General features: G+C 46.1%; 2 protein-coding genes across 2 annotated transcripts in view; one reads left to right on the forward strand and one right to left on the reverse strand.

The window, feature by feature from the left end:
- Positions 1-1,755: 1,755 nt before the first annotated feature.
- Positions 1,756-10,186, reverse strand: spring1 (SREBF pathway regulator in golgi 1). Its single transcript, XM_079516277.1, has 5 exons — positions 9,373-10,186; positions 8,353-8,509; positions 6,528-6,679; positions 5,406-5,519; positions 1,756-2,199 (listed from the first exon to the last, which is right to left on the reverse strand). Exons 1-5 carry the CDS (start codon positions 9,466-9,468, stop codon positions 2,116-2,118), a joined length of 603 nt encoding a protein of 200 aa, XP_079372403.1. The 5' UTR covers positions 9,469-10,186; the 3' UTR covers positions 1,756-2,115.
- A 650-nt stretch (positions 10,187-10,836) lies between these two features.
- rnft2 (ring finger protein, transmembrane 2) overlaps positions 10,837-26,352 on the forward strand; it is a 32,731-nt gene continuing 17,215 nt past the window's right edge. The window contains exons 1-7 of the mRNA XM_079517165.1: positions 10,837-10,949; positions 11,652-11,735; positions 14,085-14,614; positions 15,197-15,273; positions 16,694-16,794; positions 20,846-20,999; positions 26,122-26,271. Of these exons, the coding sequence (XP_079373291.1) occupies positions 11,689-11,735; positions 14,085-14,614; positions 15,197-15,273; positions 16,694-16,794; positions 20,846-20,999; positions 26,122-26,271 (1,059 nt within the window). The 5' untranslated portion in view covers positions 10,837-10,949; positions 11,652-11,688. The remainder of the gene's footprint in view (positions 10,950-11,651; positions 11,736-14,084; positions 14,615-15,196; positions 15,274-16,693; positions 16,795-20,845; positions 21,000-26,121; positions 26,272-26,352) is intronic.

Raw genomic sequence — 26,352 nt, forward strand, 5'->3', positions numbered from 1 at the left:
TCAACATGTTCTAGCCTTTACTTTTGGCCTAAATGTGGAACGCATCCATAGCTTTAAACACACAGTGCTTTATTCTTGCTCGCCATGTTAACCGTTGTACTGACAACAGCATGAACCATGGCTTTGCTGATTTAATAGTTTATTTAGTGACAACAAGCTGCTCTCTAGTGACCGTAATTAATCAACTTGCCAAAGAGGCAAAAAATGAGGAGTTCTAATATATTTCCTAATTACAAAACAGTTTTGTTTTCTGTGCCTTCAGAATGATTAATTGTTACGCTCTGGCCATCTTTCCCATGTGATTGGTTTACTTTGCCTGAGGTATGAAATGCTGATAAGAATCATCTTCGGGGAGCCAACAGTTTGGACTCCAATCACTATATAGTCCATGTTGCAATTTGTGGACAGATGGACAGTTCACAGTGAGGCAGATAAGGCTGTCAATCTCTGTCACATCAATGCAAGGGAAACAACTGCACTAGCAACCAAGACTGATGTGTGTGGGCCGTCTTCATTAAATTAAGTTTTCATTTCATATTCAGTGATAGAAAGGTTTCATGATCCTATCAGATGAGATCCCAAACATGTTCAGCTCAAGACCCAAAATAGAAAAACACTTATCTTCATATAATTGGTCCTCACTAATGTTCATGATAAAATAAAAATCTACTCAGTCTGTGTCTCATATGAGGGCTGTCGGCAGTTCAGAAACCCGTCCACGAGTAACACCATTTAAAAAAAAAAAGAAGATTTAATAATATATTTAGATTTTTTTTATCGTGAGAATGATGGCTTCCATTTTTGCATTGCAACTTTTCAGGAATAGAAAACCTGCAGTTTCTATTAGCTTAGATTCCCCATTGATGAGTTTAACATTGTTTAATGCAATCAGATAGGACTTTTCTGTTTGTATGTATGAATTATCAAGGCCAGAAAGTATTTTTTTATTACTCAGTAGACATTCCCGCATAACTTCCGGGTTTGATGACGTCACGCGCATACCCTCTATAAGACCTTTTTGGATGTCTGTTAAAGTTACTGGGAAGTTGGGTTGCTCCTCAAAATTGTCCGAATTGTTAGGTAATACTGTAAGAGTACATAACATAAATTAATTTAACCAGTTTTGCAAAACGAAGGCCTTTGAATCTTGTTGGAATTAGTTTAATTAAAGCAAATTGTAGATTTATTTTACCTTTCTATTAGATACAATACTGTCTTGAAAACAATTCTCCCCGTGTCCCCTAGGGTAGGTACCCTCACAAAAAAACATGCAGTAATCCTGGTCTCTAAACTGCCTCCCCCTGGCCAGCCGGGGCGCCTGATGGAGGGGAAAGGAACTGGTTGGAATAACGTGTTCCTTCCACGCGCTACGTCCAACCAGGGAAACTCCCCCCTGTCAGGTGTAAAGGAGCAACTTGGACACTCAGGCATGAAGGAAGCATGAGTTCAAGTCCGTTGCTCTCCCCATGTCCCCCATATATGGGGACTAGGTTGGCGGAGGGTGTGTAGAGCCCAGGATCACATTAGATAATTGACACAGGGGTAAAAAATGGGTTACAAAATCGTGGGATAAAAATTATAGAAAAAAAAGAAAACAATTTAAAAAGCATACAATATGAGCCAATTCATTTCACAGTTAATTTTTATTAAATAGCTATTCCATATGCATGCGCTACACACATACGTTATGATACATTCTTTTGCAGTTTAAAAATACCCAACGATACATAAAACATTATTGCCTCATGTCAGGGGTTAAAACGAAGCCTAATACATGATAGTATGGTATGAAGATGATTCCATTGGATGAGCTGCCTGCTAATGTAAGACCTGATGATCATCACGGATGAAGTTATGAAGCATTTCTATGCACTTATGAAGTGTAAATAACAAAGTCACATGTACAGCATTTGTCCATTCTGAGGTTGCTATTGGTGGCATGGTTATCCAGCCTTAAATTATGTCACTGCAATTCAAGATTGTCCAAACATAGCAATTCAGGCGGAGATGGAGAGGGCTTTTTTCCCCCCCAGGCACCATTAGTGGTCCCACAGGGTCCCTCTCTAGGACCACTGTTGTTCTTGTAATTCCTTAGTATGACAGGATGGCAGACGTTCATACAGGGAGGAGTTCTGGAGGGCTTTCTCCATAGCAGTACTTCGCCTGAGGGTTCCGATAGGTGTTTTCATGTTGAACACTCTGGAGGAGACATAAAGATAGGTGTTTTCATGTTGCACACTCTGGAGGAGACATAAAGATAGGTGTTTTCATGTTGAACACTCTGGAGGAGACATAAAGATAGGTGTTTTCATGTTGAACACTCTGGAGGAGACATAAAGATAGGTGTTTTCATGTTGAACACTCTGGAGGAGACATAAAGATAGGTGTTTTCATGTTGAACACTCTGGAGGAGACATAAAGATAGGTGTTTTCATGTTGAACACTCTGGAGGAGACATAAAGATAGGTGTTTTCATGTTGAACACTCTGGAGGAGACATAAAGATAGGTGTTTTCATGTTGAACACTCTGAAGGAGAGATAAAGATAGGTGTTTTCATGTTGAACACTCTGGAGGAGACATAAAGATAGGTGTTTTCATGTTGAACACTCTGGAGGAGACATAAATGGGAATACGTATAAAAGGCAGGCAAATACATTCAAGAGTTATGGATTCCTTTCACAGTAAAATTAGGTGGACTTGTAATACACTACTTCTGGGGTATTTAGGTCCTATTGGGTGTTTATCTACTTAAACCCTATATTTATAGTTATTTACCAGATTAACTGACTCACTATACTATGTTTTTTCCAGAGTAGTCATGAAGAATGCAAATCTTATATTATATATCATTAATCAATAAGTGAAAGTATTTCAATACAATGTGACTGACTGACTGACTGACTCAACTTGCCTGAGCTATACTTAACAAAGTCACTATCGCACATGATGTGTAGCCTACAATGTGTTGTCGATGCTGAAACAATATGTCGAGCGGCCCCAAGTCTGACCAAGTTGTTTTATAGCAGTTTGATCTGAGACCTTTTCTTTCTCGACACCTACCTGTGAGGACGTCCTACACTTGGCCTGGCACAGTTCAAAGTGGTCCTCCACAGACACCTACCTGTGAGGACGTCCTACACTTGGCCAGGCACAGTTCAAAGTGGTCCTCCACAGACACCTACCTGTGAGGACGTCCTACACTTGGCCAGGCACAGTTCAAAGTGGTCCTCCACACACAGACACCTACCTGTGAGGACGTCCTACACTTGGCCAGGCACAGTTCAAAATGGTCCTGCACACACAGACACCTACCTGTGAGGACGTCCTACACTTGGCCAGGCACAGTTCAAAGTGGTCCTCCACAGACACCTACCTGTGAGGACGTCCTACACTTGGCCAGGCACAGTTCAAAATGGTCCTCCACAGAGGACACCTGGAGCAACACCTACCTGTGAGGACGTCCTACACTTGGCCAGGCACAGTTCAAAGTGGTCCTCCACAGACACCTACCTGTGAGGACGTCCTACACTTGGCCAGGCACAGTTCAAAGTGGTCCTCCACAGACACCTACCTGTGAGGACGTCCTACACTTGGCCAGGCACAGTTCAAAGTGGTACTCCACAGAGGACACCTACCTGTGAGGACGTCCTACACTTGGCCAGGCACAGTTCAAAGTGGTCCTCCACAGACACCTACCTGTGAGGACGTCCTACACTTGGCCAGGCACAGTTCAAAGTGGTCCTCCACAGACACCTACCTGTGAAGACGTCCTACACTTGGCCAGGCACAGTTCAAAATGGTCCTCCACAGACACCTACCTGTGAGGACGTCCTACACTTGGCCAGGCACAGTTCAAAGTGGTCCTCCACAGACACCTACCTGTGAGGACGTCCTACACTTGGCCAGGCACAGTTCAAAGTGGTCCTCCACACACAGACACCTACCTGTGAGGACGTCCTACACTTGGCCAGGCACAGTTCAAAATGGTCCTCCACAGACACCTACCTGTGAGGACGTCCTACACTTGGCCAGGCACAGTTCAAAGTGGTCCTCCACACACAGACACCTACCTGTGAGGACGTCCTGCACTTGGCCAGGCACAGTTCAAAGTGGTCCTCCACAGACACCTACCTGTGAGGACGTCCTACACTTGGCCAGGCACAGTTCAAAGTGGTCCTCCACACACAGACACCTACCTGTGAAGACGTCCTACACTTGGCCAGGCACAGTTCAAAGTGGTCCTCCACAGAGGACACCTGGAGCAACACCTACCTGTGAGGACGTCCTACACTTGGCCAGGCACAGTTCAAAGTGGTCCTCCACACACAGACACCTACCTGTGAGGACGTCCTACACTTGGCCAGGCACAGTTCAAAATGGTCCTCCACAGAGGACACCTACCTGTGAGGACGTCCTACACTTGGCCAGGCACAGTTCAAAGTGGTCCTCCACAGACACCTACCTGTGAGGACGTCCTACACTTGGCCAGGCACAGTTCAAAGTGGTCCTCCACAGACACCTACCTGTGAGGACGTCCTACACTTGGCCAGGCACAGTTCAAAGTGGTCCTCCACGGACACCTACCTGTGAGGACGTCCTACACTTGGCCAGGCACAGTTCAAAATGGTCCTCCACAGACACCTACCTGTGAAGACGTCCTACACTTGGCCAGGCACAGTTCAAAGTGGTCCTCCACAGACAGACACCTACCTGTGAGGACGTCCTACACTTGGCCAGGCACAGTTCAAAATGGTCCTCCACACACAGACACCTACCTGTGAGGACGTCCTACACTTGGCCAGGCACAGTTCAAAGTGGTCCTCCACACACAGACACCTACCTGTGAGGACGTCCTACACTTGGCCAGGCACAGTTCAAAGTGGTCCTCCACACACAGACACCTACCTGTGAGGACGTCCTACACTTGGCCAGGCACAGTTCAAAGTGGTCCTCCACACACAGACACCTACCTGTGAGGACGTCCTACACTTGGCCAGGCACAGTTCAAAGTGGTCCTCCACAGACACCTACCTGTGAAGACGTCCTACACTTGGCCAGGCACAGTTCAAAGTGGTCCTCCACAGACACCTACCTGTGAGGACGTCCTACACTTGGCCAGGCACAGTTCAAAGTGGTCCTCCACAGACACCTACCTGTGAAGACGTCCTACACTTGGCCAGGCACAGTTCAAAGTGGTCCTCCACAGACACCTACCTGTGAGGACGTCCTACACTTGGCCAGGCACAGTTCAAAGTGGTCCTCCACAGACACCTACCTGTGAGGACGTCCTACACTTGGCCAGGCACCGTTCAAAGTGGTCCTCCACACACAGACACCTACCTGTGAGGATGTCCTACACTTGGCCAGGCACAGTTCAAAGTGGTCCTCCACAGAGGACACCTACCTGTGAGGACGTCCTACACTTGGCCAGGCACAGTTCAAAGTGGTCCTCCACGGCGGTGAAGAGGTTCTGGAAGCCCTCGGCAGCACGATTCAGGAAACGCTCCAGCAGAGGTTGCTGCAGGAAGAGGAACAGCGATAAGGACGAGGCTTCTAAGAAGAGTGAAACTAAGGCACAGAATCTCAACTGTCTCTGCTTACACGCTAAAAGGTCCACTAGTCTGATGCTTTTAGGTGAGTGTTGTTATCCATCAAGATTAGAATTTGAGTCAAATCTCATCTTCCATGGTAAAAGATAACTTAAACCCATTTAGGCCTGACCTCAAAATTTAAAAGAATTCTTCTAAATCCTTTTCTGAAATAAATATTTTCAAGATTTTTCAAAAATAGCAGACCTACAAGCTCGTAGCGCGCCACTCGGTGGCGCGCTATGAGCTTGTAGATCTGCTATTTTTCAATAGCTAAATTATAACATAATGTTTAAAACGCCAAAAGGGGTTCCCACCCAAAATGGGTTAAGCACACAGCAGTTGCAATGTCTCAAGAAAAACTGTGCAAATATGATTCTGGGCACACGGAGTGTTGATTTCACTCCAAGAGTGTACAAATGGAACCAAACTGACTCCCGGGTTAATTTGTGTTCCATTTGTACACTCTTCGAGTTAAACTAACACTCAGGACTTTACAGTGCTATAGATGCAGTTGACCCCCTTAGATAGCACTTTTTAGACTTAAAGCATTTGAAACAGACTTATATAGCATGTCATGTAGACAGCACAATAATTGCATTGTATGTAGTCATAGCACCTCATAGTACATATGTATAGCATAGTATAGTATATATGTATAGTTTATATGTAGTGTCATTATATAGATATGTTCTAGTTACGTTCTTAGCTTACGCATGTTTCATGATAAATGCATTGTATATACGTGATGTATTCCCATGCTTTTGTTCTTGCCTAATGTAAATCGCTCTGGATTAAGAGCGTCTGATAAATGCCTAAATTGTAATTGTAAATTGTACGGGAGCTGCACTAGTCCCTGGGCAGAGTCCCAGCCTTTGTAGACTACTACCTTGTCAGGTTGGAGGCAGCAAGACACACAGTACTCTACAGACTACTACCTTGTCAGGTTGGAGGCAGCAAGACACACAGTACTCGTAGATGTTGCAGCAGCCATTGGCCAGGCAGCTTTTACAGATGTACTGCCTGGAGCTGGGAGCGTTCACGTTACAGCAGCCGTTCACCAGCAAGTCCGTCCTCTCGCAGACATAACCTGTGGATCGTTGACAATGACCCAGATCACCGAAGTGCCACAATGACCCAGATCACCGAAGTGCCACAATGACCCAGATCACCGAAGTGCCACAATGACCCAGATCACCGAAGTGCCACAATGACCCAGATCACCGAAGTGCCACAATGACCCAGATCACCGAAGTGCCACAATGACCCAGATCACCGAAGTGCCACAATGACCCAGATCACCGAAGTGCCACAATGACCCAGATCACCGAAGTGCCACAATGACCCAGATCACCGAAGTGCCACAATGACCCAGATCACCGAAGTGCCACAATGACCCAGATCACCGAAGTGCCACAATGACCCAGATCACCGAAGTGCCTCAAGACTTATACAGGTATCTACGCTATCAGGTACCGTCGCCCATAATCCATCTCGCCCTCTTTTTTCCCCCGCCGACCTCACGCCGACCGCTCGGGGCGCCGGTTCTTGTATTCTTTATTTTGTTTTACTGAGGTTAGAATTTTAAGTTTAGGGTTAGGCATAGTTTTACTGGGGTTGAGTTTAGGAATAGGGTTAGGTTTAGGCATAGTTTTACTGGGGTTGAGTTTAGGAATAGGGTTAGGTTTAGGCATAGTTTTACTGGGGTTAAGTTTAGGAATAGGGTTAGGTTTAGGTATAGTTTTACTGGGGTTAAGTTTAGGAATAGGGTTAGGTTTAGGCATAGTTTTACTGGGGTTGAGTTTAGGAATAGGGTTAGGTTTAGGCATAGTTTTACTGGGGTTGAGTTTAGGAATAGGGTTAGGTTTAGGCATAGTTTTACTGGGGTTAAGTTTAGGAATAGGGTTAGGTTTAGGCATAGTTTTACTGGGGTTAAGTTTAGGAATAGGGTTAGGTTTAGGCATAGTTTTACTGGGGTTAAGTTTAGGAATAGGGTTAGGTTTAGGCATAGTTTTACTGGGGTTGAGTTTAGGAATAGGGTTAGGTTTAGGCATAGTTTTACTGGGGTTGTGTTTAGGAATAGGGTTAGGTTTAGGCATAGTTTTACTGGGGTTGAGTTTAGGAATAGGGTTAGGTTTAGGCATAGTTTTACTGAGGTTAGGAATAAGGTTACGTTTAACCATTTAATCATAATTTACTTAGGTTACTTTAGGAATACCAGACTGAGCAGTTCTGCCGGCTGTAGGCCTGGGGCGAGTTGTTAAATGGGCGACTTGTTTGGTATTCATATCTACACAGTGATATCAGTCTGGCCAGGCCAGAATTAGACAGTAGAAAAAAACGTCAACGACACTTTTGTTGTTGTTTTTCTTCTATTTAATTATTTGTTTGGTCCAAAATATTGTGTTTGTTGTCATGATTTGTCACGACTCGAGTTGGCTTCGTACGACGCTTAAAAGGTCTTTAAATAAATACTTTTTGAAATGTCTATGGGAAAAATGCATTGGGATTCATTTCCTGGGCCTGGCGTCGCCATGAAAGGGGGCGGGACTGCGACGCTCTATAGGCCTTTTCGGGGCCCTTGTTTACCTTACGTTTCTTTGTATTCGGGGGAAAAGGTAAACAAGGTGGTAGTAGGTGGACTTCATTCCAGGCCTATCTAAAAGGTAAACAAGGTGGTAGTAGGTGGACTTCATTCCAGGCCTATCTAAAAGGTAAACAAGGTGGTAGTAGGTGGACTTCTATCTCTCTCTCAGTGCTCACCGAGTTCATCAGTGAGCAGCGTCTTGCCCTGGATGGAGTTCCTGCACTGAGTGATCTGCCGGCTGCTGTTGCCCAGGTTGAAGCGGACCTTCCACGGGATGCGATGGTCCGGATCCCTCACCTCCAGGAGGTTGCGGTCCCGTATGGTTCGCTCCTCCTGCACGACACGCACACGACAGCAGCGAATTATTTGACCCGCCATGGCTCTGGTTTACAGCTCGGCGGGCTCAGAGAGGTTTACCACAGCGCGGCTATAGGGTTGGGATTCTTTAGTATTTTAAACGATTCCGGTTCCTTAACCCATTTTGGGCGGGAACCCCTTTTGGTGTTTTAAGCATCATGTTATGCTTTAGCTGTTGAAAAATAGCAGATCTTCAAGCTCATAGCGCTGCACAGAGTGCCGTGCTATGAACCTGTAGGTCTGCTATTTTTGAAAAATCGTGAAAATGTAGTGCGAATATATATTATTTCAGAGTGAACGTTTTTAACTAAAATCTTTGCTTCTGTGGGGGTCCCTGGAACAACATATTTTCAGATGGGGGTCGGCGGCCAATTACATATAATCGTGGGGGTCCTTGACATGAAAATGTTTGAGCAGAGCACCACTGACACATAGAAACATGGGTTTTTCAGAAAACCGTCAGGATTTAGAAGACATTTGTAGAATCGTTCCCATGTCTTAAATGGATTAACGATTTCCTCTGAACAATAGTCTGATTCATTAATGGACCCTTACCTCTAACTCCGAGTGTAACAACGGAACCAAATGGACCTATATTTTACGGGTCCATTTGGTTCCAGCGTCACACTCTCAAGAGTCACGGTGGTCCTTGAAATTAAAGCGTTTGAGAACCACCGGTATTGTAATTGTACAGCAGACGTTGAAGTCCACATACGCAGCTCTGACAGCATCCGGAAACAGTCCCAAATGAGACGGAACCGATTCCGATCCGGTTCCAGTCCAGATCCCAACCCCTATAGCCGGCACAGCCGGGGCGACATTATTATTAGTTCCAATACCTGTTTGAGTGTGCTGGTGAGGAAGTAGATGAGGGAGAGTCCAAAGACTACACCTAGGACCCAGCGCTTTCTTAGCAATCGGCGTAGAACCATCATGGCATGGTTTTCTTGGGGGAGATGCCAATATAGTGAGCTCCCAGTTCTAACCCCTCTCTATAGGTCTGAGCTCTGGGATGCAGTTGGTGGAATACAGTCTGACAATAACACCTTATTAAAAGTAAAACAAAGGTCTCAACCCCTCGGACGTTGCCCTAGCAAGCAGAGGCTTAGCTATAGCTGTCTTTATTACAACTCAGAGACGCAGTGGCAAAACTGGCAAATGCATTTCAGTCCACTATACTTCAGCTAACCCATTTTGGCAACGCTTATACTTAGCAGCTGCGGCTAAAACAGATCATGCCTGCCTGTGAGACGCGTTGATGTGTGCAGGCTACAGACAATATGACTCTTCATGGACATAGACAGACAGACAGATGATGGCCTGGGGTTGATATACAAGCAAGCTAAATGCGGTGTTATTATCAACCTTAAAAAGGCTGCTTTGTTAGCCCACTATAGCTAGCTGGCCTGTCACCGATGGTCGTCTCATGTAGGTAGACGTCCATTGGATACATTTGTTGTTGTTTTTTTAATCAAACGCTCTCTTCGGACTCTACAAGTGCAATAATAACGTATATAATAGTCTTATATAGTCGTATATTTAGTCCTGGCTGGCTGCTGGAGCTGTTGTTGTGTGACTGACATCCACCATCAAAACAGACTGCAAACACGGATGTGTTGTGATGGAAGGAGGCTCGCTGATTGGTGGACGGGCTGTCTGGTATGGTGACGTCAAGCAGGAAGGAGCTCTAGAATCTTGTTTTTTATTATTTTTTATTATTTTTTTCGGCGAGTCTTGATCCCATGGCCCGGAAGGACGGCCGTTGTGATTGGCTAATAATAGTTTGTTTTTGCCGTAAAAAATATATAATGAATTCGTAATTCGCAAGCAACTCTAAAGTAACATATTTAAATCCTATTTTAAAACAAATGTATTTATATATTTTATAATTAGTTATTTTTTTAGAAGTGTATATTTGTATGTTATGATGAATTGAACATAGTTATGGTGTCTGAGTGTCTCCACAGTTAACAGTTTTGTATTGAATTGTGCTTGAAACAATGAAATGTACTGTAATTCTCCAATATGTTAATAAATACTTCAATCAATCAATCAAATTCACAATATAGAAAATCTAATAGTGCTATAGCTCTGATCCATAGCTCTATTAAATGGCATTAGAGCTATGGACCAGAGCTATAGATGATCTACAAGCTACAGCGCATACAGAGTTTGTATACCTGCTATTTTCGAAGCCTTTTTTTTGTAATCTCATTTTATTTTTGGTAATTTAACATTGGTTTCCCCTGACAACCAACAAGCCAATCAATAACGCCCAGTCCCCCTGGGCTATGGGATCTCTACTCGACTCGCCCATCATTTTCCCACAGCATCCATCCGCAGAATCTCTCTGGAAGAACTAACCATCCTATCTATCCACATAATGACACATGCAGGAGGCTAGTGATTGATTGAGGTAACATTTCTGTTATATGTATAGGTTACAAGCTGTATTAATAATGCATTAAAAACAGGGGCAACCGAACCACATCAATGCAGCCAATCCACCTGTCACGCTGATGCTAATTTTGCCTTTGTGATGATTGTACATCCCCATTGTAATGTTGATGTGTGTGTTAACTGTGTTGTGTTTTGTGTGCATCGAATTGATTCCCAACAATGTCGATGTTTTGTCTATTGTGCATCCTCTAGTCTAGAAGATTAGTGGTTCCCAAACGTTTTCATGGCAAGGACCCCCAATTCCCCAAATTGACACTAATTAGCCCGCGGACCCCCATTTGAAGTGATATGCCAGGGACGGGACCCCCATAACAAAAGAGAAGGTTTTTACTGATCTAGCAGTGATTTTCAACCATTTTCATTTCAAGGGCCTCTGGTTTGACCTGAATTAGGCTACGCCCCCCCACCCCCCCTATTTAATGTAAATTCAAAGTTAATTTAACTCTGATAGTGTACAAATGGAACCAAATGGACCCGTTATAGGTCCATTTGGTTCCAAACTATCATTTAGTTTGGGACCCCCTGGAACTCCCTCAATGAGCCCTGGGGGTCCCACTTTGAGAACCACTGAGATCATCGTGTGTGTGTGTGTGTGTGTGTGTGTGTGCGCGTGCGTGCGTGCGTGCGTGCGTGCGTGCGTGCGTGCACTTGTAAACAGAGCAGGAACTGGACCATGTGGTGATGAGCAGTGTGCCATGCAGAGGAGACACAGCAGCAACACGGATGGCATGCCCTCGGAAAGGTGGGCCAGGGAAATCACACAAATAGGCAGTGGGCTGGTGAACATTAAGGGGCGACTCACACGGTCACAACAGATTGATGTATGCTTGTTGTATGAGATGTATAGCTGATGCAAGCTCGCAATGCATTTCCAATGGGAGTCGCATGGTTTGACACAACATTTGTGTTGTATGAGGGGGAGGGGGGGCAGTCGAAACACAGCCGAAAGCCATACAACAGCTTGTAGTCCAAAATGTTGTATCAAACCATGTGACTTCCATTGGAAATGCATTGGGGCGGCCATGACACTTACATCTTGCTTACATCTAGCATGCATCAATGTTGTATGCTAGATTGAAAGGTGTGAGTGAGGCCTAAGAGTTGTTCCGATACCAATATCACCCTCAAGTACTCGTATACTCGGTACTCGGAACTGGCCCCGAGTACCAAAACATCCAATTCACCGTTAGCTAAGCCCCACCCTCTCACACTTAGACACTCCCACTTGGACACTTTCCAGCCGGGCTCATTCATTCCAATGTAAATATCATGGGTTTTACACATTAAATACTGGTTCATTTGTGGAACCAGACCTTCAAAATCTCTTCCAAATCCGTCAACAAGGCCTGCCATATGCACTGGAAGAATATGTGCGTGGCATTTCTTTTTTAAAACCACGTTTTATCATATAGGAAAACTATTGCTGGAGAGGTTTGTCTAACCCATGTTATGCTTAGCTGTGATTGGACCATAGCAGTTTGGGGAGGGGCTTAGCTATAGGTCAATTGACACTAGGCTGAACGAATGCAACGGGAGCTGGAAGTCTGACCCAACACTGCAGCAAATCGCCCAAAACAGCATAAATGACGAGTGACAAGTGTAGATCGGAGATCCTTTTGCTTCTATGAGAAAAAGGGGGTAAAATAAGTGGTTACTCAACAAAAATGAACAGTACTCATATCGGTACTTGGCGAGTACTAAAGATTAAGTACTTGTACTCGGTCTGGTATATCGGGACAACTCTAGTGACCAGACAGTGGCCTTGTGGTTAGAGTGTCCGCCCTGAAACTGGGAGGTCTGGGTTCGATCCCCGGCCGGGTCATACCAAAGACTGTACAAATGGGACCCCCTGTTTGGCACTCAGCATCAAAGGGTTGTATTGGGGGGTCAAATCTACTAATCAAATGATTCCCGAGCGCGGCACGGCTGCAGCTCACCGCTCCTTGGCTGCGGCTCATTGCTCCAAGAGATGGGTCAAATGCGGAGAACAAATTTCACTGCGGTAACGTGTGTGACAAATCGTATGACTTTGACTTTGACTGAGTGAACAATACATTTACCTGAGTAGTACTGTACATAAGGGTCTGATGTCCGGGGCGTAGCTCAGTCGATAGAGCTCTCTGCCTTTGGATTGGAACACAAGGTCAGGAGTTCGATCCCAGCAGGCCCCGCCAACGTATGAGTAGCATGGCTTGGGTGCGCCATGTTGTCCTGCTGTAACTACACTGGGAGCCAGGCAAAATAGCCGATCTGCAAGCTCTCAACGCGCCGCAGCGCGACGCGTTGTGAGCTTGTAGATCTGCTATTTTCGCTATTTTTGTTCAAAAGCACGTCCCTGCTGGGAGCTGATGGTCGGTGTGGTGCTGCACCTCAGCATTCCATCTCCCAGCGGTCTAGCACATTTAATAATAATAATAATGAATTGCATTTTTATAGCGCTTTTCCAAGTGCTCAAAGCGCTTTACAATGGTTCATTCCTTCATACATTGGGAGGTGAAGCGGCGAACAGTCGACGCCAGCGTCCTCACTTCCCACATTCACACACCAATGGTGGCGAGCTTGTATTTGCTATTTGAACTATTTTAAAAGGTTTTTCAAAATAGTAAAAAATGGCAAATATGTTTAATGTCAAGGGGTGGGGCAAGATATAGCACTCTTATCTGTTGGGGTGCATACTTAGTTTAGACTAGTCATTGGTTAGACATAAGGTTGGTGAGGGGTGCGTTAAAACGACCGGATTAAGGTTGGTGAGGGGTGCGTTAAAACGACCGGATTAAGGTTGGTGAGGGGTGCGTTAAAACGACCGGATTAAGGTTGGTGAGGGGTGAGTTAAAACAACCATGTTAAGGTTGGTGAGGGGTGTGTTAAAACGACCGGATTAAGGTTGGTGAGGGGTGCGTTAAAACGACCGGATTAAGGTTGGTGAGGGGTGCTTTAAGGGTTGGGAGAGGGTTAAGGTTAGGTTTAGGTGCGCTGCCCCGTGGGAGGTTAGGGCTAGGGTGAGGGTTTGAGATAGGTTGTAGGACTAATGACTGGTCTAACCAATGACTAGTCTAAATCTGTCTAATGGTGGTAATGCCCCCCAATGCAGGAGTCGCAGCCAAACCCTAGGGTCAGAGAGCAGCCTGGATGAGGGAGGCGTGTTTGACTGCCTGAAGCCCGACTCGCCCACCTCCCCCCAGCAGCTCTTCTCCGGCCTGGTGTGTGTCCCCTCCGGCTCCGTCTCCTCTGCTAACCTCCAGGCGGCCGGCCTGGTCCTGGGCTCGCCCCCGGACGTCTTCATCCAGATGACCGCCTTGACCTGCAGGGAAGAGGGGGGGGCGGGCTCCCACCGCACCGAGGGCGGGTCCTTCCTTGTGCGGCCCCCGCATCCGCACCACCACCACCACCACCACTTCCACCACCAGCAGCCCCTCCAGCACCGGACCTCCTCCCTCCTGCAGCAGGCCGCGGCCTCGGCCGGCGCCGAGAGGCACGGCCCCCGGGGGGACGAGGCCCAGGAGGACCCGTCCACGCCCGCCCCGGCCCTGTCCGAGCTGAAGGCAGTGGTCACTTGGCTTCAACGGGGCTTCCCGTTTATCCTCATCCTCGTGGCCAAAGTCTGCTTTCAGCATAAGCTAGGTAAACCAATATGTGTACTGTGTATTTTGTACTAGCAGTACAGACTGCATTCAACTCAACTCTACAGGAGTAGTAGTAGTAGTAGTAGTAGGTTTGCAGGCATAAAAAAGTGGGTGAAATTATTTGTCGTTCAATAATTGTCATTGGCATTTTCAAGAAAGAGGGAAAGGATTTAAAATAAAATAAACGGGTCATGTATATTGAGCAGTGTAACAGTGTAAAATATAGGGGTGCATGGTTAAAAATGGATTAATGGAATGAGACATTAAAATTGCAGCTGTTCTAAGAACATAATGTATGGTAAAGGCCATGTAATAGCAGCAGATATCATAACGGATGTTTTAACAGTTTGACCTTTTGTTTTTACGTTTGTATATTACCATTATTCATTGCATGCCTATCTGACCTGGATGGGGGTCCCCCTCTTTTGTGAGGTTTCTCTTTTTTTCTATTGCTGAGTTTCTCCTCCACAATCGAGACTGAAAAACCTGTTTTGAGTTGAGTTTTTCCAAGTGCAGATGGTAGTGTTGGGTGTGTGGTTAGTGACAGCGTTGTTGTATGTCTTCTCTCCGTCTCCGGCAGGTATCGCTGTATGTGTGGGGATGGCCAGCACGTTTGCCTTTGCCAATTCAACGTTTAAACACCAGGTTTCTTTGCGGGTAATGATGAGTAACATGCACTTAAACCTTTTACTCTGCACCTCTGATTAGGGCATTCACTTCTAGTCATTTTGACTAGTTGACTAGTAGTTGCCTAGTTTACTAGTCGACTAGTCGACTAACTACCTACTAACCTACTGTGTACATTGGTGACTATAACTATAATCTACCTGATCTTGAGGCCTACAAAGTCGGGAAAAAAATCTTATCAACTAGGTCGACTAGTGGATTTACTAGTCGACTAGTTGACTAGTTGCTGGGTGCCAGGGGGTGGACACCAGTTTTGGTCCTGGGTGCCACTTTTCCCATTATAAATAAAAGAAAGAAAATGTAATTATATTGTGCATGTAATGTGCATGTCATAACCTGCACACCAGATTAGCGGAATTTTCAAAAACATGGATTCAAAAAAAATATATATATATATATTTTTCTTTTGCTCGTCTTAACGTCCCTGGCACTTAAACGGTTTAATGCCCTACTTCTGATAACATTCAACAGTGCGTGACAATAGTATGGTACATTAATTTAATAGAAACATTGTGGGACGTTAGTGCTCTTCCAACGGCTAGATTTTGACTGGTCTGTTTGTTATGTTTGTCTTCAGCTGCGCCAGGCACTTTGGCGGGTGACCAGACATCATTAAAAATCCACTGGTCCATTTTTAATTTCCAATTTGGCTTGTAAACTACTCCTGTAAGTGGCAGGTGAATATTGCAATCCATTAGCTGGTGGACACATGGACAAAGAAAGTGAACTGAATGTAAGCCTATTGAACACCATAAGTCATCCTAAAAAATAACAGTAGCTTAAGGGCTTAACCCATTCTGGGCGGGAACCCCTTTTGGTGTTTCAAGCATTATGTTATACTTCAGCTATTGAAAAATAGCAGATCTACAAGCTCATAGCGCACTCGGAATATATTCTTTCAGAGCGAACGTTTTTACCTCAAATCTTTGCTTCTGAGGGGTTCCTAGAACAACATATTTTCAGATGGGGGTCGGCGGCCAAATTACATATAATTTTTGGGGTCCTTGACATGAAATATTGAGCACCACTAATACAGAAACATGAGGTATGCGACGCGTTGAGAGCTATTTTCGGAGCTTGCAGATCAGCTATTTCGGGGCGCAACCCAGCACTCTTTAGCTACTAGAGGTGTGGTGTACAACATGGATTTCGAAACAAATTTGTTCAACGAAAAATTGTGCGTTCCAAGTTCAGGAGACTTGACTTGGGGAAAAAGCAATTTATTCTCCTGACATTTTTTGTATTATTAAATGGGTTAAGCTTTCAGTCCTGGGGACGGATTTCAGTCCTGAGGATTTCAACAGGGTCGTTTAATGAGATCAGTGCAGATTTGCAAAAAATCATTTTCAGTCTTGGGATTACCTGTGCCCTGTCCTCCGTCCTTCCCCAGGAGGAGCGCTCTGTGTTCGCTGCCCTGTGGATCATGGTTTTCCTGGCAGGGAACATAGTGTATCTCTACTACACGTTCAGCCAAGAGGAGCTTCACAACAGGTAACAGTACTGGTTATGGAAGCAGAACGTTATGAGCTCTTTATTGTTTGTTTTGTAACATTTCTTTGGTTCCTGGTTTAGTTTTTTGGATGTCCCTAATTCTCCTTAATTTTTTGCCATTTTTTGATTTTCATGTCCATTTCTTTTAGGAAGTGTTCCCGTTCATGTCTATTCTTGTCCTGTGAGTATTTTGTGTTCATTTTTATTGATTTGGTCATTTTTATTTATTTTTGTCATATTTTCTGTAACTGTTGATTATTTCCGTAGTGATTATTATAACGATTCCATTTTTGGTTAATTGAATAATCGATGATCCCATTTAGACCTGAGCCCGATAAAAATCAGACCTGTCGGAAGTGAGTGGTGCTGTACTGTACTGTACTGTACTGTACTGTACTGTACTGTACTGTACTGTACTGTACTGTACTGTACTGTACTGTACTGTACTGTACTGGCCCTCCTCCCTGGCCTGTGCTGTGTGTGTCTGTGTGTTAGGCTGTGCAACAGTGACACTTGGTGGTGAACAAACGCTATTTTCGTGCTCGGACACAGCCAGGGACACAGGGACAGACAGACCCAGGGACCCAGCCACACACATAGCTGTCTATAGAGGGTATGCGCATGCTTAAAGTGAATGGCACATCGAGTGGCAAAGCAACAGGCAAAGTGAGTTTAACATTGTTTAATGTTGTTTAATGCAATCAGATAGGACTTTTCTGTTTGGATGTATGGGTTGTCAAGGCCAGAAAGTAGTTTTTTGCCACTCAGTAGGCGTTCCTGCATAACTTCCTGGTTTGATGATGATGTCACGTGCATACTCTCTATAGGAGTGGTTGCACCACTCAAAAATGCCTCATAAATCCTAACTGTTTGCTGAAATAAACTATTTTTGCTACAGTATATAGCTAAAATCTAAAGTGATAGATGCTTTCCCGGATTATTATATTTGTTTTATATATCAATGAATCGACCTGGAATAATTCTTTATTTGTTTCATCTTTATTTTAAATACTATTTTATTATAAATACTGAAAAATCTACAAGCTCGCATTGCCTCTAATTCCCCACAAAATCGATTTATCTTTTTTTAAATTAAAACCACTAGTTTTATTAACGGCCATGTTTTCTGTTTCATTTTTTTCTGTAACTTTCCATCTCGTCCATCTTCCATGAAGACTCCAGTGTTGCTTGTCGTCCTCGTATCTCCAGTCCATGATTCAACGTTTTTAGTTTTTTGTTGTTGTAAATCACTGTCCTACTATGCCATATGACATATAAACATATAAAAGTACCAAAACTTCCCGATCTACAAGCTTACACTGCGATTAACCCATTTTGACCTGAGATCAGATTCTAAAAATGTCTTCTACATCCTGACAGTTTTCTGAAAAAGCTATGTTTCTATGTCAGTCGTTCTTCGATTTTTCAAAAATAGCAGACCTACAAGCTCGTAGCTCGCCACTCGGTGGCGCGCTATGAGCTTGTAGATCTGCTATTTTTCAATAGCTAAAGCATAACATAATGCTAACACCAAAAGGGGTTCCCGCCCAGAATGGATTAAGCTTGTCAATGGGCTATTTTTGCTACTTCTGAAAATGTTGTAAAGTCGTTGACCAGTGCCGTCGCTATACATATACACGCAATACACACTGCGAGTAGGGCAACACGCCGAGGGGGGCAACACGCCGAGGGGGGCAACACGCCGAGGAGGGCAACACGCCGAGGGGGGCAACACGCCGAGGGGGGCAACACGCCGAGGGGGGCGACACGCCGAGGGGGGCAACACGCCGAGGGGGGCAACACGCCGAGGGGGGCAACACGCCGAGGGGGGCGACACGCCGAGGGGGGCAACACGCCGAGGGGGGCAACACGCCGAGGGGGGCAACACGCCGAGGGGGGCAACACGCCGAGGGGGGCAACACGCCGAGGGGGGCAACACGCCGAGGGGGGCAACACGCCGAGGGGGGCAACACGCCGAGGAGGGCAACACGCCGAGGGGGGCAACACGCCGAGGGGGGCAACACGCCGAGGAGGGCAACACGCCGAGGGGGGCAACACGCCGAGGGGGGCAACACGCCGAGGGGGGCAACAAGCCGAGGGGGGCAACACGCCGAGGGGGGCAACACGCCGAGGGGGGCAACACGCCGAGGGGTGCAACACGCCGAGGGGGGCAACACGCCGAGGGGGGCAACAAGCCGAGGGGGGCAACACGCCGAGGGGGGCAACACGCCGAGGGGGGCAACACGCCGAGGGGGGCAACACGCCGAGGAGGGCAACACGCCGAGGGGTGCAACACGCCGAGGGGGGCAACACGCCGAGGGGGGCAACACGCCGAGGAGGGCAACACGCCGAGGGGGGCAACACGCCGAGGGGGGCAACACGCCGAGGGGGGCGACACGCCGAGGGGTGCAACACGCCGAGGGGGGCAACACGCCGAGGGGGGCGACACGCCGAGGGGGGCAACACGCCGAGGGGGGCAACACGCCGAGGGGGGCGACACGCCGAGGGGGGCAACACGCCGAGGGGGGCGACACGCCGAGGGGTGCAACACGCCGAGGGGGGCAACACGCCGAGGGGGGCGACACGCCGAGGGGGGCAACACGCCGAGGGGGGCAACACGCCGAGGGGGGCAACAAGCCGAGGGGGGCAACACGCCGAGGGGGGCAACACGCCGAGGGGGGCAACACGCCGAGGGGGGCAACACGCCGAGGGGGGCAACACGCCGAGGAGGGCAACACGCCGAGGGGGGCAACACGCCGAGGAGGGCAACACGCCGAGGGGTGCAACACGCCGAGGGGGGCAACACGCCGAGGGGGGCAACACGCCGAGGAGGGCAACACGCCGAGGGGGGCAACACGCCGAGGGGGGCAACACGCCGAGGGGGGCGACACGCCGAGGGGTGCAACACGCCGAGGGGGGCGACACGCCGAGGGGGGCGACACGCCGAGGGGGGCAACACGCCGAGGGGGGCGACACGCCGAGGGGTGCAACACGCCGAGGGGGGCAACACGCCGAGGGGGGGCAACAATATGTGCCAAAAATTGCCAAGCCAACCGACATAACAATTTTCTCTGCGGCTCTGCCACGTAATAAGGAACGGCCGTGTGTGCGTCCTCGCAAGCGTCAAAAATAGCTGATCTGATGAATGAGGAAATGCAGCGCTCTCGTGGGGGGCAGCACAAATATCCTACGAGTATAGGGCAACCAAATGGTCAGCTACGCCCCTGTCGTTGACCTTCAGTCTGTCTGTGGGTTATAAATATTGAACGTGAAAGTGAAGAGCTGGTGATATTATTTATTTTTACATTTGCTGAAAAGTAGGCTATTAACGGTTTTGGACATTCGACTGACTCAATTTCATCAACAAATAAAAACTAGACTAAAATGTTAGGAAGGGACTAGTGGACAAGAGATCCAGTATAAGTCATTTTACAATAGGCCTATCTCACAGCCCGTTTTCCACGCCCACTTCCGGTAAATAGTGGTGTCTTTAACATTAGCATTTACACGTTTTTTTCTCTGGAGAATCTAAGTACATTTTCTAATGTAAAAATGTGACAGACCAATATTATTATGAAGCAAACAAGATGGTAAATCAGCTCGAACAGATAGAACAAACCTTACCTTGAGAAAACAAAAGTTGTAGACTTCTTAAATTACCTCTGTTAACATGTAGCGTCTATGGAGTGACGTCACGCTATCACCACTAACCCCGAAAGGGGGCGTATTAAGGGGGGCGGGGAAATTCTGTGAGATAGGCTTATTAGTTGCATGCTGAAAATAGACGATCTACAAGCTTGTAGATCGTCTATTGTCAGCAAGTGAAATAAACAGTCATTACGACGGCATCAAGGCCCGCCAAATACATTTTAGTCGACTAAATCAACCGTAGATTTAGTCGACTAAAATCTTATTATATCTAGACTAACACTAACACATTCCAGTTGACTAAAATGTGACTAAAACTAAATGAAAACTATTCAAGAGACTGACCCAACCCGACAGTGCCGTTGCAATAATGAGTCATGTTGATATTTTGTGTTCCTTCCAGTCTCATATTTGCAAAGCCCAACATCAATAGCTTTGACTTCTTCCACCTGATCTGGGCGGTCGGCATCACTGACTTTGTCCTCAAGTACTTCACCATCAGCCTGAAATGCTTCGTCCTCTTCGTGCCCAAGATCCTGCTGGCCTTCAAATCCAGGGTAGGACATTCCAGCATTCATGCTCTTTTTTTGTTTTTTTTCAGCTTTCACTAGATCAGGGGTTCTCAACCCGTGGGTCGCGACCCCTCAGGGGGTCGCCAAATTATTTTGGGGGGTCCCCAAATTATTTTCAAAAAAAAGAAAAAAACAATTTTTTCTTTGCAACTGAATGGCTGGAAAATGGAAATGAAGAGTTTACATATAGTACACATAGTGCATGCATACACCTTCCCTAATGATTATATCTGGTTTCAGTATTTATTTATGGTGTCTCTATTATTAAGGTTATTGTAGCAGTCAATTTATATTGGGGGTCGGGAGGGGGCGGGGTGGGGGTCCCGAGACATTGCCAAAGCATTTCCGGGGGTCCCCGGCCAAAAATGTTGAGAACCCCTACACTAGACCAGCGGTTCCCAACCTGCTGTGGGCCGGGGCCCTTGAGCAGGGGTCATCGTGGACGTTTTTGTCAACATAAATTGTTGTACAAGACATCCAAAATGAGTGGACAATAATATGACCAGAAACACATAAATAGATAGATAGTCCTGAATAACAGCTCTGTAACTCTGAGAGAGTTAACGCATTTTGGGCGGGAACCCCTTTTGGTGTTTTAAAGCATTATGTTATACTTTAGCTATTGAAAAATAGCAGATCTACAAGCTTGTAGCGCGGCACTGAGTCTAATTTTTATTTGTTGACAAAATCGACAGTATATTTAGTCATAGTTTTAGTCATCATGACTTAGTTTTCATTTAGTTTTTATGTCGTTTTTGTCAGTGAAAAAATGTAGTCGACTCCAAAAAGGTAGTCGACGAACATTTTTCGTCTTAGTATTAGTCGGCGAAAACAACAAAGGAAATCATCTAGGGTGAAATGAGTTTGGGGCGAGTGGTGCACGGCGGTAATGGGACCTGCTACAGGGTCCCAGTGTGATCCTGTTTGGTATTCATAGGGTTTGAAGTGGTACTGTACGGAGTGTACGCCCAAGGTGAGCTTTTTGGAGTCCGACCATGTTGTGAACACGTGTGTGACTGTGTATATCAGTGCTGTGATCGCCATGACTCAAGGCAATAGAATGTTTATGTGGCAGGGTGCCGGGCACGCACACACACACACACACACACACACACACACACACACACACGCACGCACACGCACACGCACACGCGCACACACACAGTACCTTTCCCCCAAAAAGGGCAATTTGTCGCACCCAACGAAGTATGAATCTGCATAACTTAACATCATCCCCAAAAGCAAAACCTAACCTCTAAATCCGTAACCTGAATCTTTTCCTAACTGTTGCAACTTAAGCCTAACCTATAGCCTATAGCAATACAAGTACACACACACACACACACACACACACACACACACACACACACACACACACACACACACACACACACACACACACACACACACACACACACACACACACACACAGAGTTGTCGTCACACCTGCATGGCTCTAGAACAATGTCTGGTGTGTCGGTGTGTGTGTTATTAGTCACACGTTACAATTTACAATTTTACAATTTAGGCATTTAGCAGACGCTCTTAATCCAGAGCGATTTACATTAAGCAAGAACAAAAAGCACGTCAATACATCACATACATACAAAGTAGTTATCATGAAACATGATGGTGTAAGCTAAGGGTTGCACTACAGACAATTCAGCTAAAACTTTCCACTGATAAACAAACAGCAACAGGCCAATCTGAACCACGGCTGTCTGCAACTGAGCTCATTTTCCCCCAGGGGGCGTTAGCATGGGTGAGGTCATACCTCCTCCCTTGAGTCGGACTATTAACTGTACCCTCCACTCTGACACACACACACGCACACGCACACACACACACACACATACACATACACATACACATACTCACACACACACACACACACACACACACACACACACACACACACACACACACACACACACACACACACACACACACACACACACACACACACACACACACACACAGTGTTAGACGTGCACAGGCTCAGCTTTGGCTCCTCCCAGACAACGTTGCGCCGTCTCGCTTTAAGCCAGGAGGACCTACAGTATATACAAAGTCGTGCCAACAGCCTCATTACCGCATCCATTCGAGGACATGCTAACGATCCGGTCCCACACGTAAACACTGGCGTCAGCGCCAGGTCTCGTGAGTGATCATAGCACGCTATAAGTCAACGTCAGGCCCGTGACCAGAGCGTGAGAGAGATGAGATGCTTGGATCTCTCTCATCATCCTTTCAGTGTGGTCTAATATGTAATCGCAACTGATGCTGTTCTGGGGCTACTGACCTACATGTATGTTTGGTCTCATGAACACTTCATCTTAACCCAGGGGTTCCCAAACGTTTTTGGACCAGGTACCCCTTTTGGGGTAGACATTTTTCCAGGTATACCCCCTCATCTGAAGCGGCCGCAGAAACCTTTCAAGTGTCCTGAGTCTTTTTGTTGTTTCTGCAGCATGCGTCCTGCTGTTACTGTTTGGGGTCACGACAGGTTGACTGATGTTGTAGTTTTAGTTATCATGTCAGCTATTGGCCCAAAGCAAACATGGGAGAAACACAATGAACAACACAAAGAAATACGTTTATTGCGCAACTTGGCATAAATGACCACGTAGATAAACATAATTTTAATGTTAAAAAAAGTTTAAAAAAAAAATGTTTTTGTTTTTCTGGGAATTATTTCGGGTACCCCCTGGCTATGCGTCGCGTACCCCTAGGGGTCCGCGGACCCCACTTTGGGAACCGCTGCTATAGCCTACCTTTTACCTGGAAGTGTAACATTTGACACTCGATCTTGAGTTACATTTACACTCACATTTTGTTGTGTATATTTTTTTATTAAGATTTAATCAGACGTCTGAAGCTGAGTGAGCTACAGCTCAACAGGAGCACATGACTTGTATGTATACATGCATTTTGTACATGTGCGCGCATGTGTTTTCTGTGTGTTCGCGCAGGAGCAAGACATCAGACACAGTGCTGAAACGGAACAAAGCAGAAAAACTGCTGTTGTGTTGAGTGAACTCAGAGTACCCTGGCACGGGTCCAAGCTTTAGATTTGACAGTTTTCTTTGCGTGGGCGTGATGGGCACAGTGGGACGCAGGGTTTTGAGAGGGACAATAAGGAAGATGAATTGCCCACTAGCAGAGGTCTGCCTCTGCTACCAACCTGGCTGCTTCAGGCTCTTTTACCCAGAAGTCATCAATCTTTGTCAGCCCGGCATCCACAAAGTCATTATGCGAGCTGGGCGTGCCATGGGCGCCATCGGGGAACGAGGTTTTTGCCTTCGGTTTGGGTTTCATCTCCTGGCTTTTTAACCGTTCCCCAGTTCCACTTAACGTACTTTGTGGCGGAAGGGACTTATTCAGAAGTTGGTTTCTGACTCGTTTGCGTTGACGGGTGGCCCCTTTTAAAAGGCGGGCTGGCAGCCCCCCGTAGGCTAGCCTAGATGTGGGTACTGGGTAGCAGGTGGAACACGCCACTGCCAGTTCCCCTTGCAGTGTTGGGGAAATTGCCTGTACTGCTGTGAAGCTGTAGAGCCTTGGACAGTGGCCATGTTTGGGCTGGAGGCATGCTGTTTTAACCCATTTCGGACTGATGGCGATTCAAAAAGAAGGCTTCTAAATTCTAATAGTTTTCTGAAAAACCTCATGTTTCTATGTCAGTTGTGCTCAACCTTTTTCATGTCAAGGACCCCCAGAATTATCTCTATTGGGCCACGGACCCCCCATCATAAGAATATGTTGTTCCAGGGATCCCCCGCCTAGAAGCAAATATTTTAGTTAAAAATGTTCGCTCTGAAATATGCATTCAAAGATGTCCACCACATTTTCACGACTTTTCAAAAAATAGCAGACCTACAAGCTCGTAGCGCACCACTCGGTGGCGCGCTATGAGCTTGTAGATCTGCTATTTTTCAACAGCTAAAGTATAACATTACATAATGTTTCAAACACCAAAAGGGACTTCCCGCCCAAAATGGATTAAGCTCTTCCCCCTGCATGACTCTTGACTAGATAGAAGAGGACCTGGAGGCTGCTCTGGTCTCTCTGCTTGGTGGGTAGTCAGTCAGGTGAAAGACTGAATACATATTGCTCTAATTAAGTATTAAAAGAGCTGCTGTTTTCCGTTTGTTTAAAACTTTGAGGGAGTGCTTGAAGCAGCTGAGATTTCTCCAACTTTTTGTTGTTTCCTTTACCAAAGTCCTGCCAGTACAGATACAGTTAGTAACTTTTAAGGACCGTACTGAATGCCTAGCCACATTACTTGGCAGTAATCCTGACCATTTTCCATGTTTCATAAATTTCAATAAAGTATGAAAGTAAACCATAGAGACTTGATTAACCCATTTAGGCCTGACGTTGAAATTTTAAAAAAATGTCTTCAAAATCCTGACAGTTTTCTGAAAAACCTTATGTTTCTGTATTCAGTGGTGCTCTATTTCATGTCAAGAACCCCAAATATTATATGTAATATGCCTCCGCCCCCCCCCCATCTGAAAATATGTTGTTCCAGGGACCCCCAGAAGCAAAGGTTTGAGTTAAAATGTTCACTCTGTAATAATTCAAAGATTTGAGGCACATTTTCACGATAAAAAAATAATTGTAGATCTGCTATTTTTCAATAGCTAAAGTATAACATAATGCTTAAAACACCAAAAGGGCTCCACTGAATTGTGTTGCGTCGCGTTTGGACGGCGTAAACAAAAAATTAACCGGGGCGAATTTGGTGAATTTGGAACCATTTTAATGATATATTATATGGAGAAAATATGGAAACAAACAAAGCTAACGTGGTACTTAACGTGGCGTCCTTGACGCTTTCCTATACTTACAGTACAAGTCACAAGCATAGTTGCACCCTATTTAGACTAGGAAACGGCTGCCTGTACTCTGAACATGTGGGATTTCTACTTACTGTACACTGTGTGTGTGTGCGTGCGTGCGTGCGTACTATGTGTTTACTGTGTGCGGGCGTGCGTGCGTGCGTACTGTGTGCGGGTGTGTGCATTGAATTCCCAGGGTAAATTCTATCTACTGATTGAGTAACTGAGCCAGATCTTTGTGTGTGTGTGTGTGTGTGTGCGTGCAGGGTAAATTCTACCTACTGATTGAAGAACTGAGCCAGCTGTTTCGGGCCCTGGTTCCCATCCAGCTGTGGTACAAGTACATCATGGGAGATGACCCGTCCTCCAGCTACTTCCTGGGAGCCTCGCTCATCATCATCTACAGCCTCTGCAAGGTAACGCCTTATTACCATCATCATCTACAGCCTCTGCAAGGTAACACCTTATTATCATCATAATCTACAGCCTCTGCAAGG

Source organism: Electrona antarctica, assembly GCF_951216825.1.
Source record: "Electrona antarctica genome assembly, chromosome: 12".
In the NCBI taxonomy this organism is placed as follows: domain Eukaryota; kingdom Metazoa; phylum Chordata; class Actinopteri; order Myctophiformes; family Myctophidae; genus Electrona; species Electrona antarctica.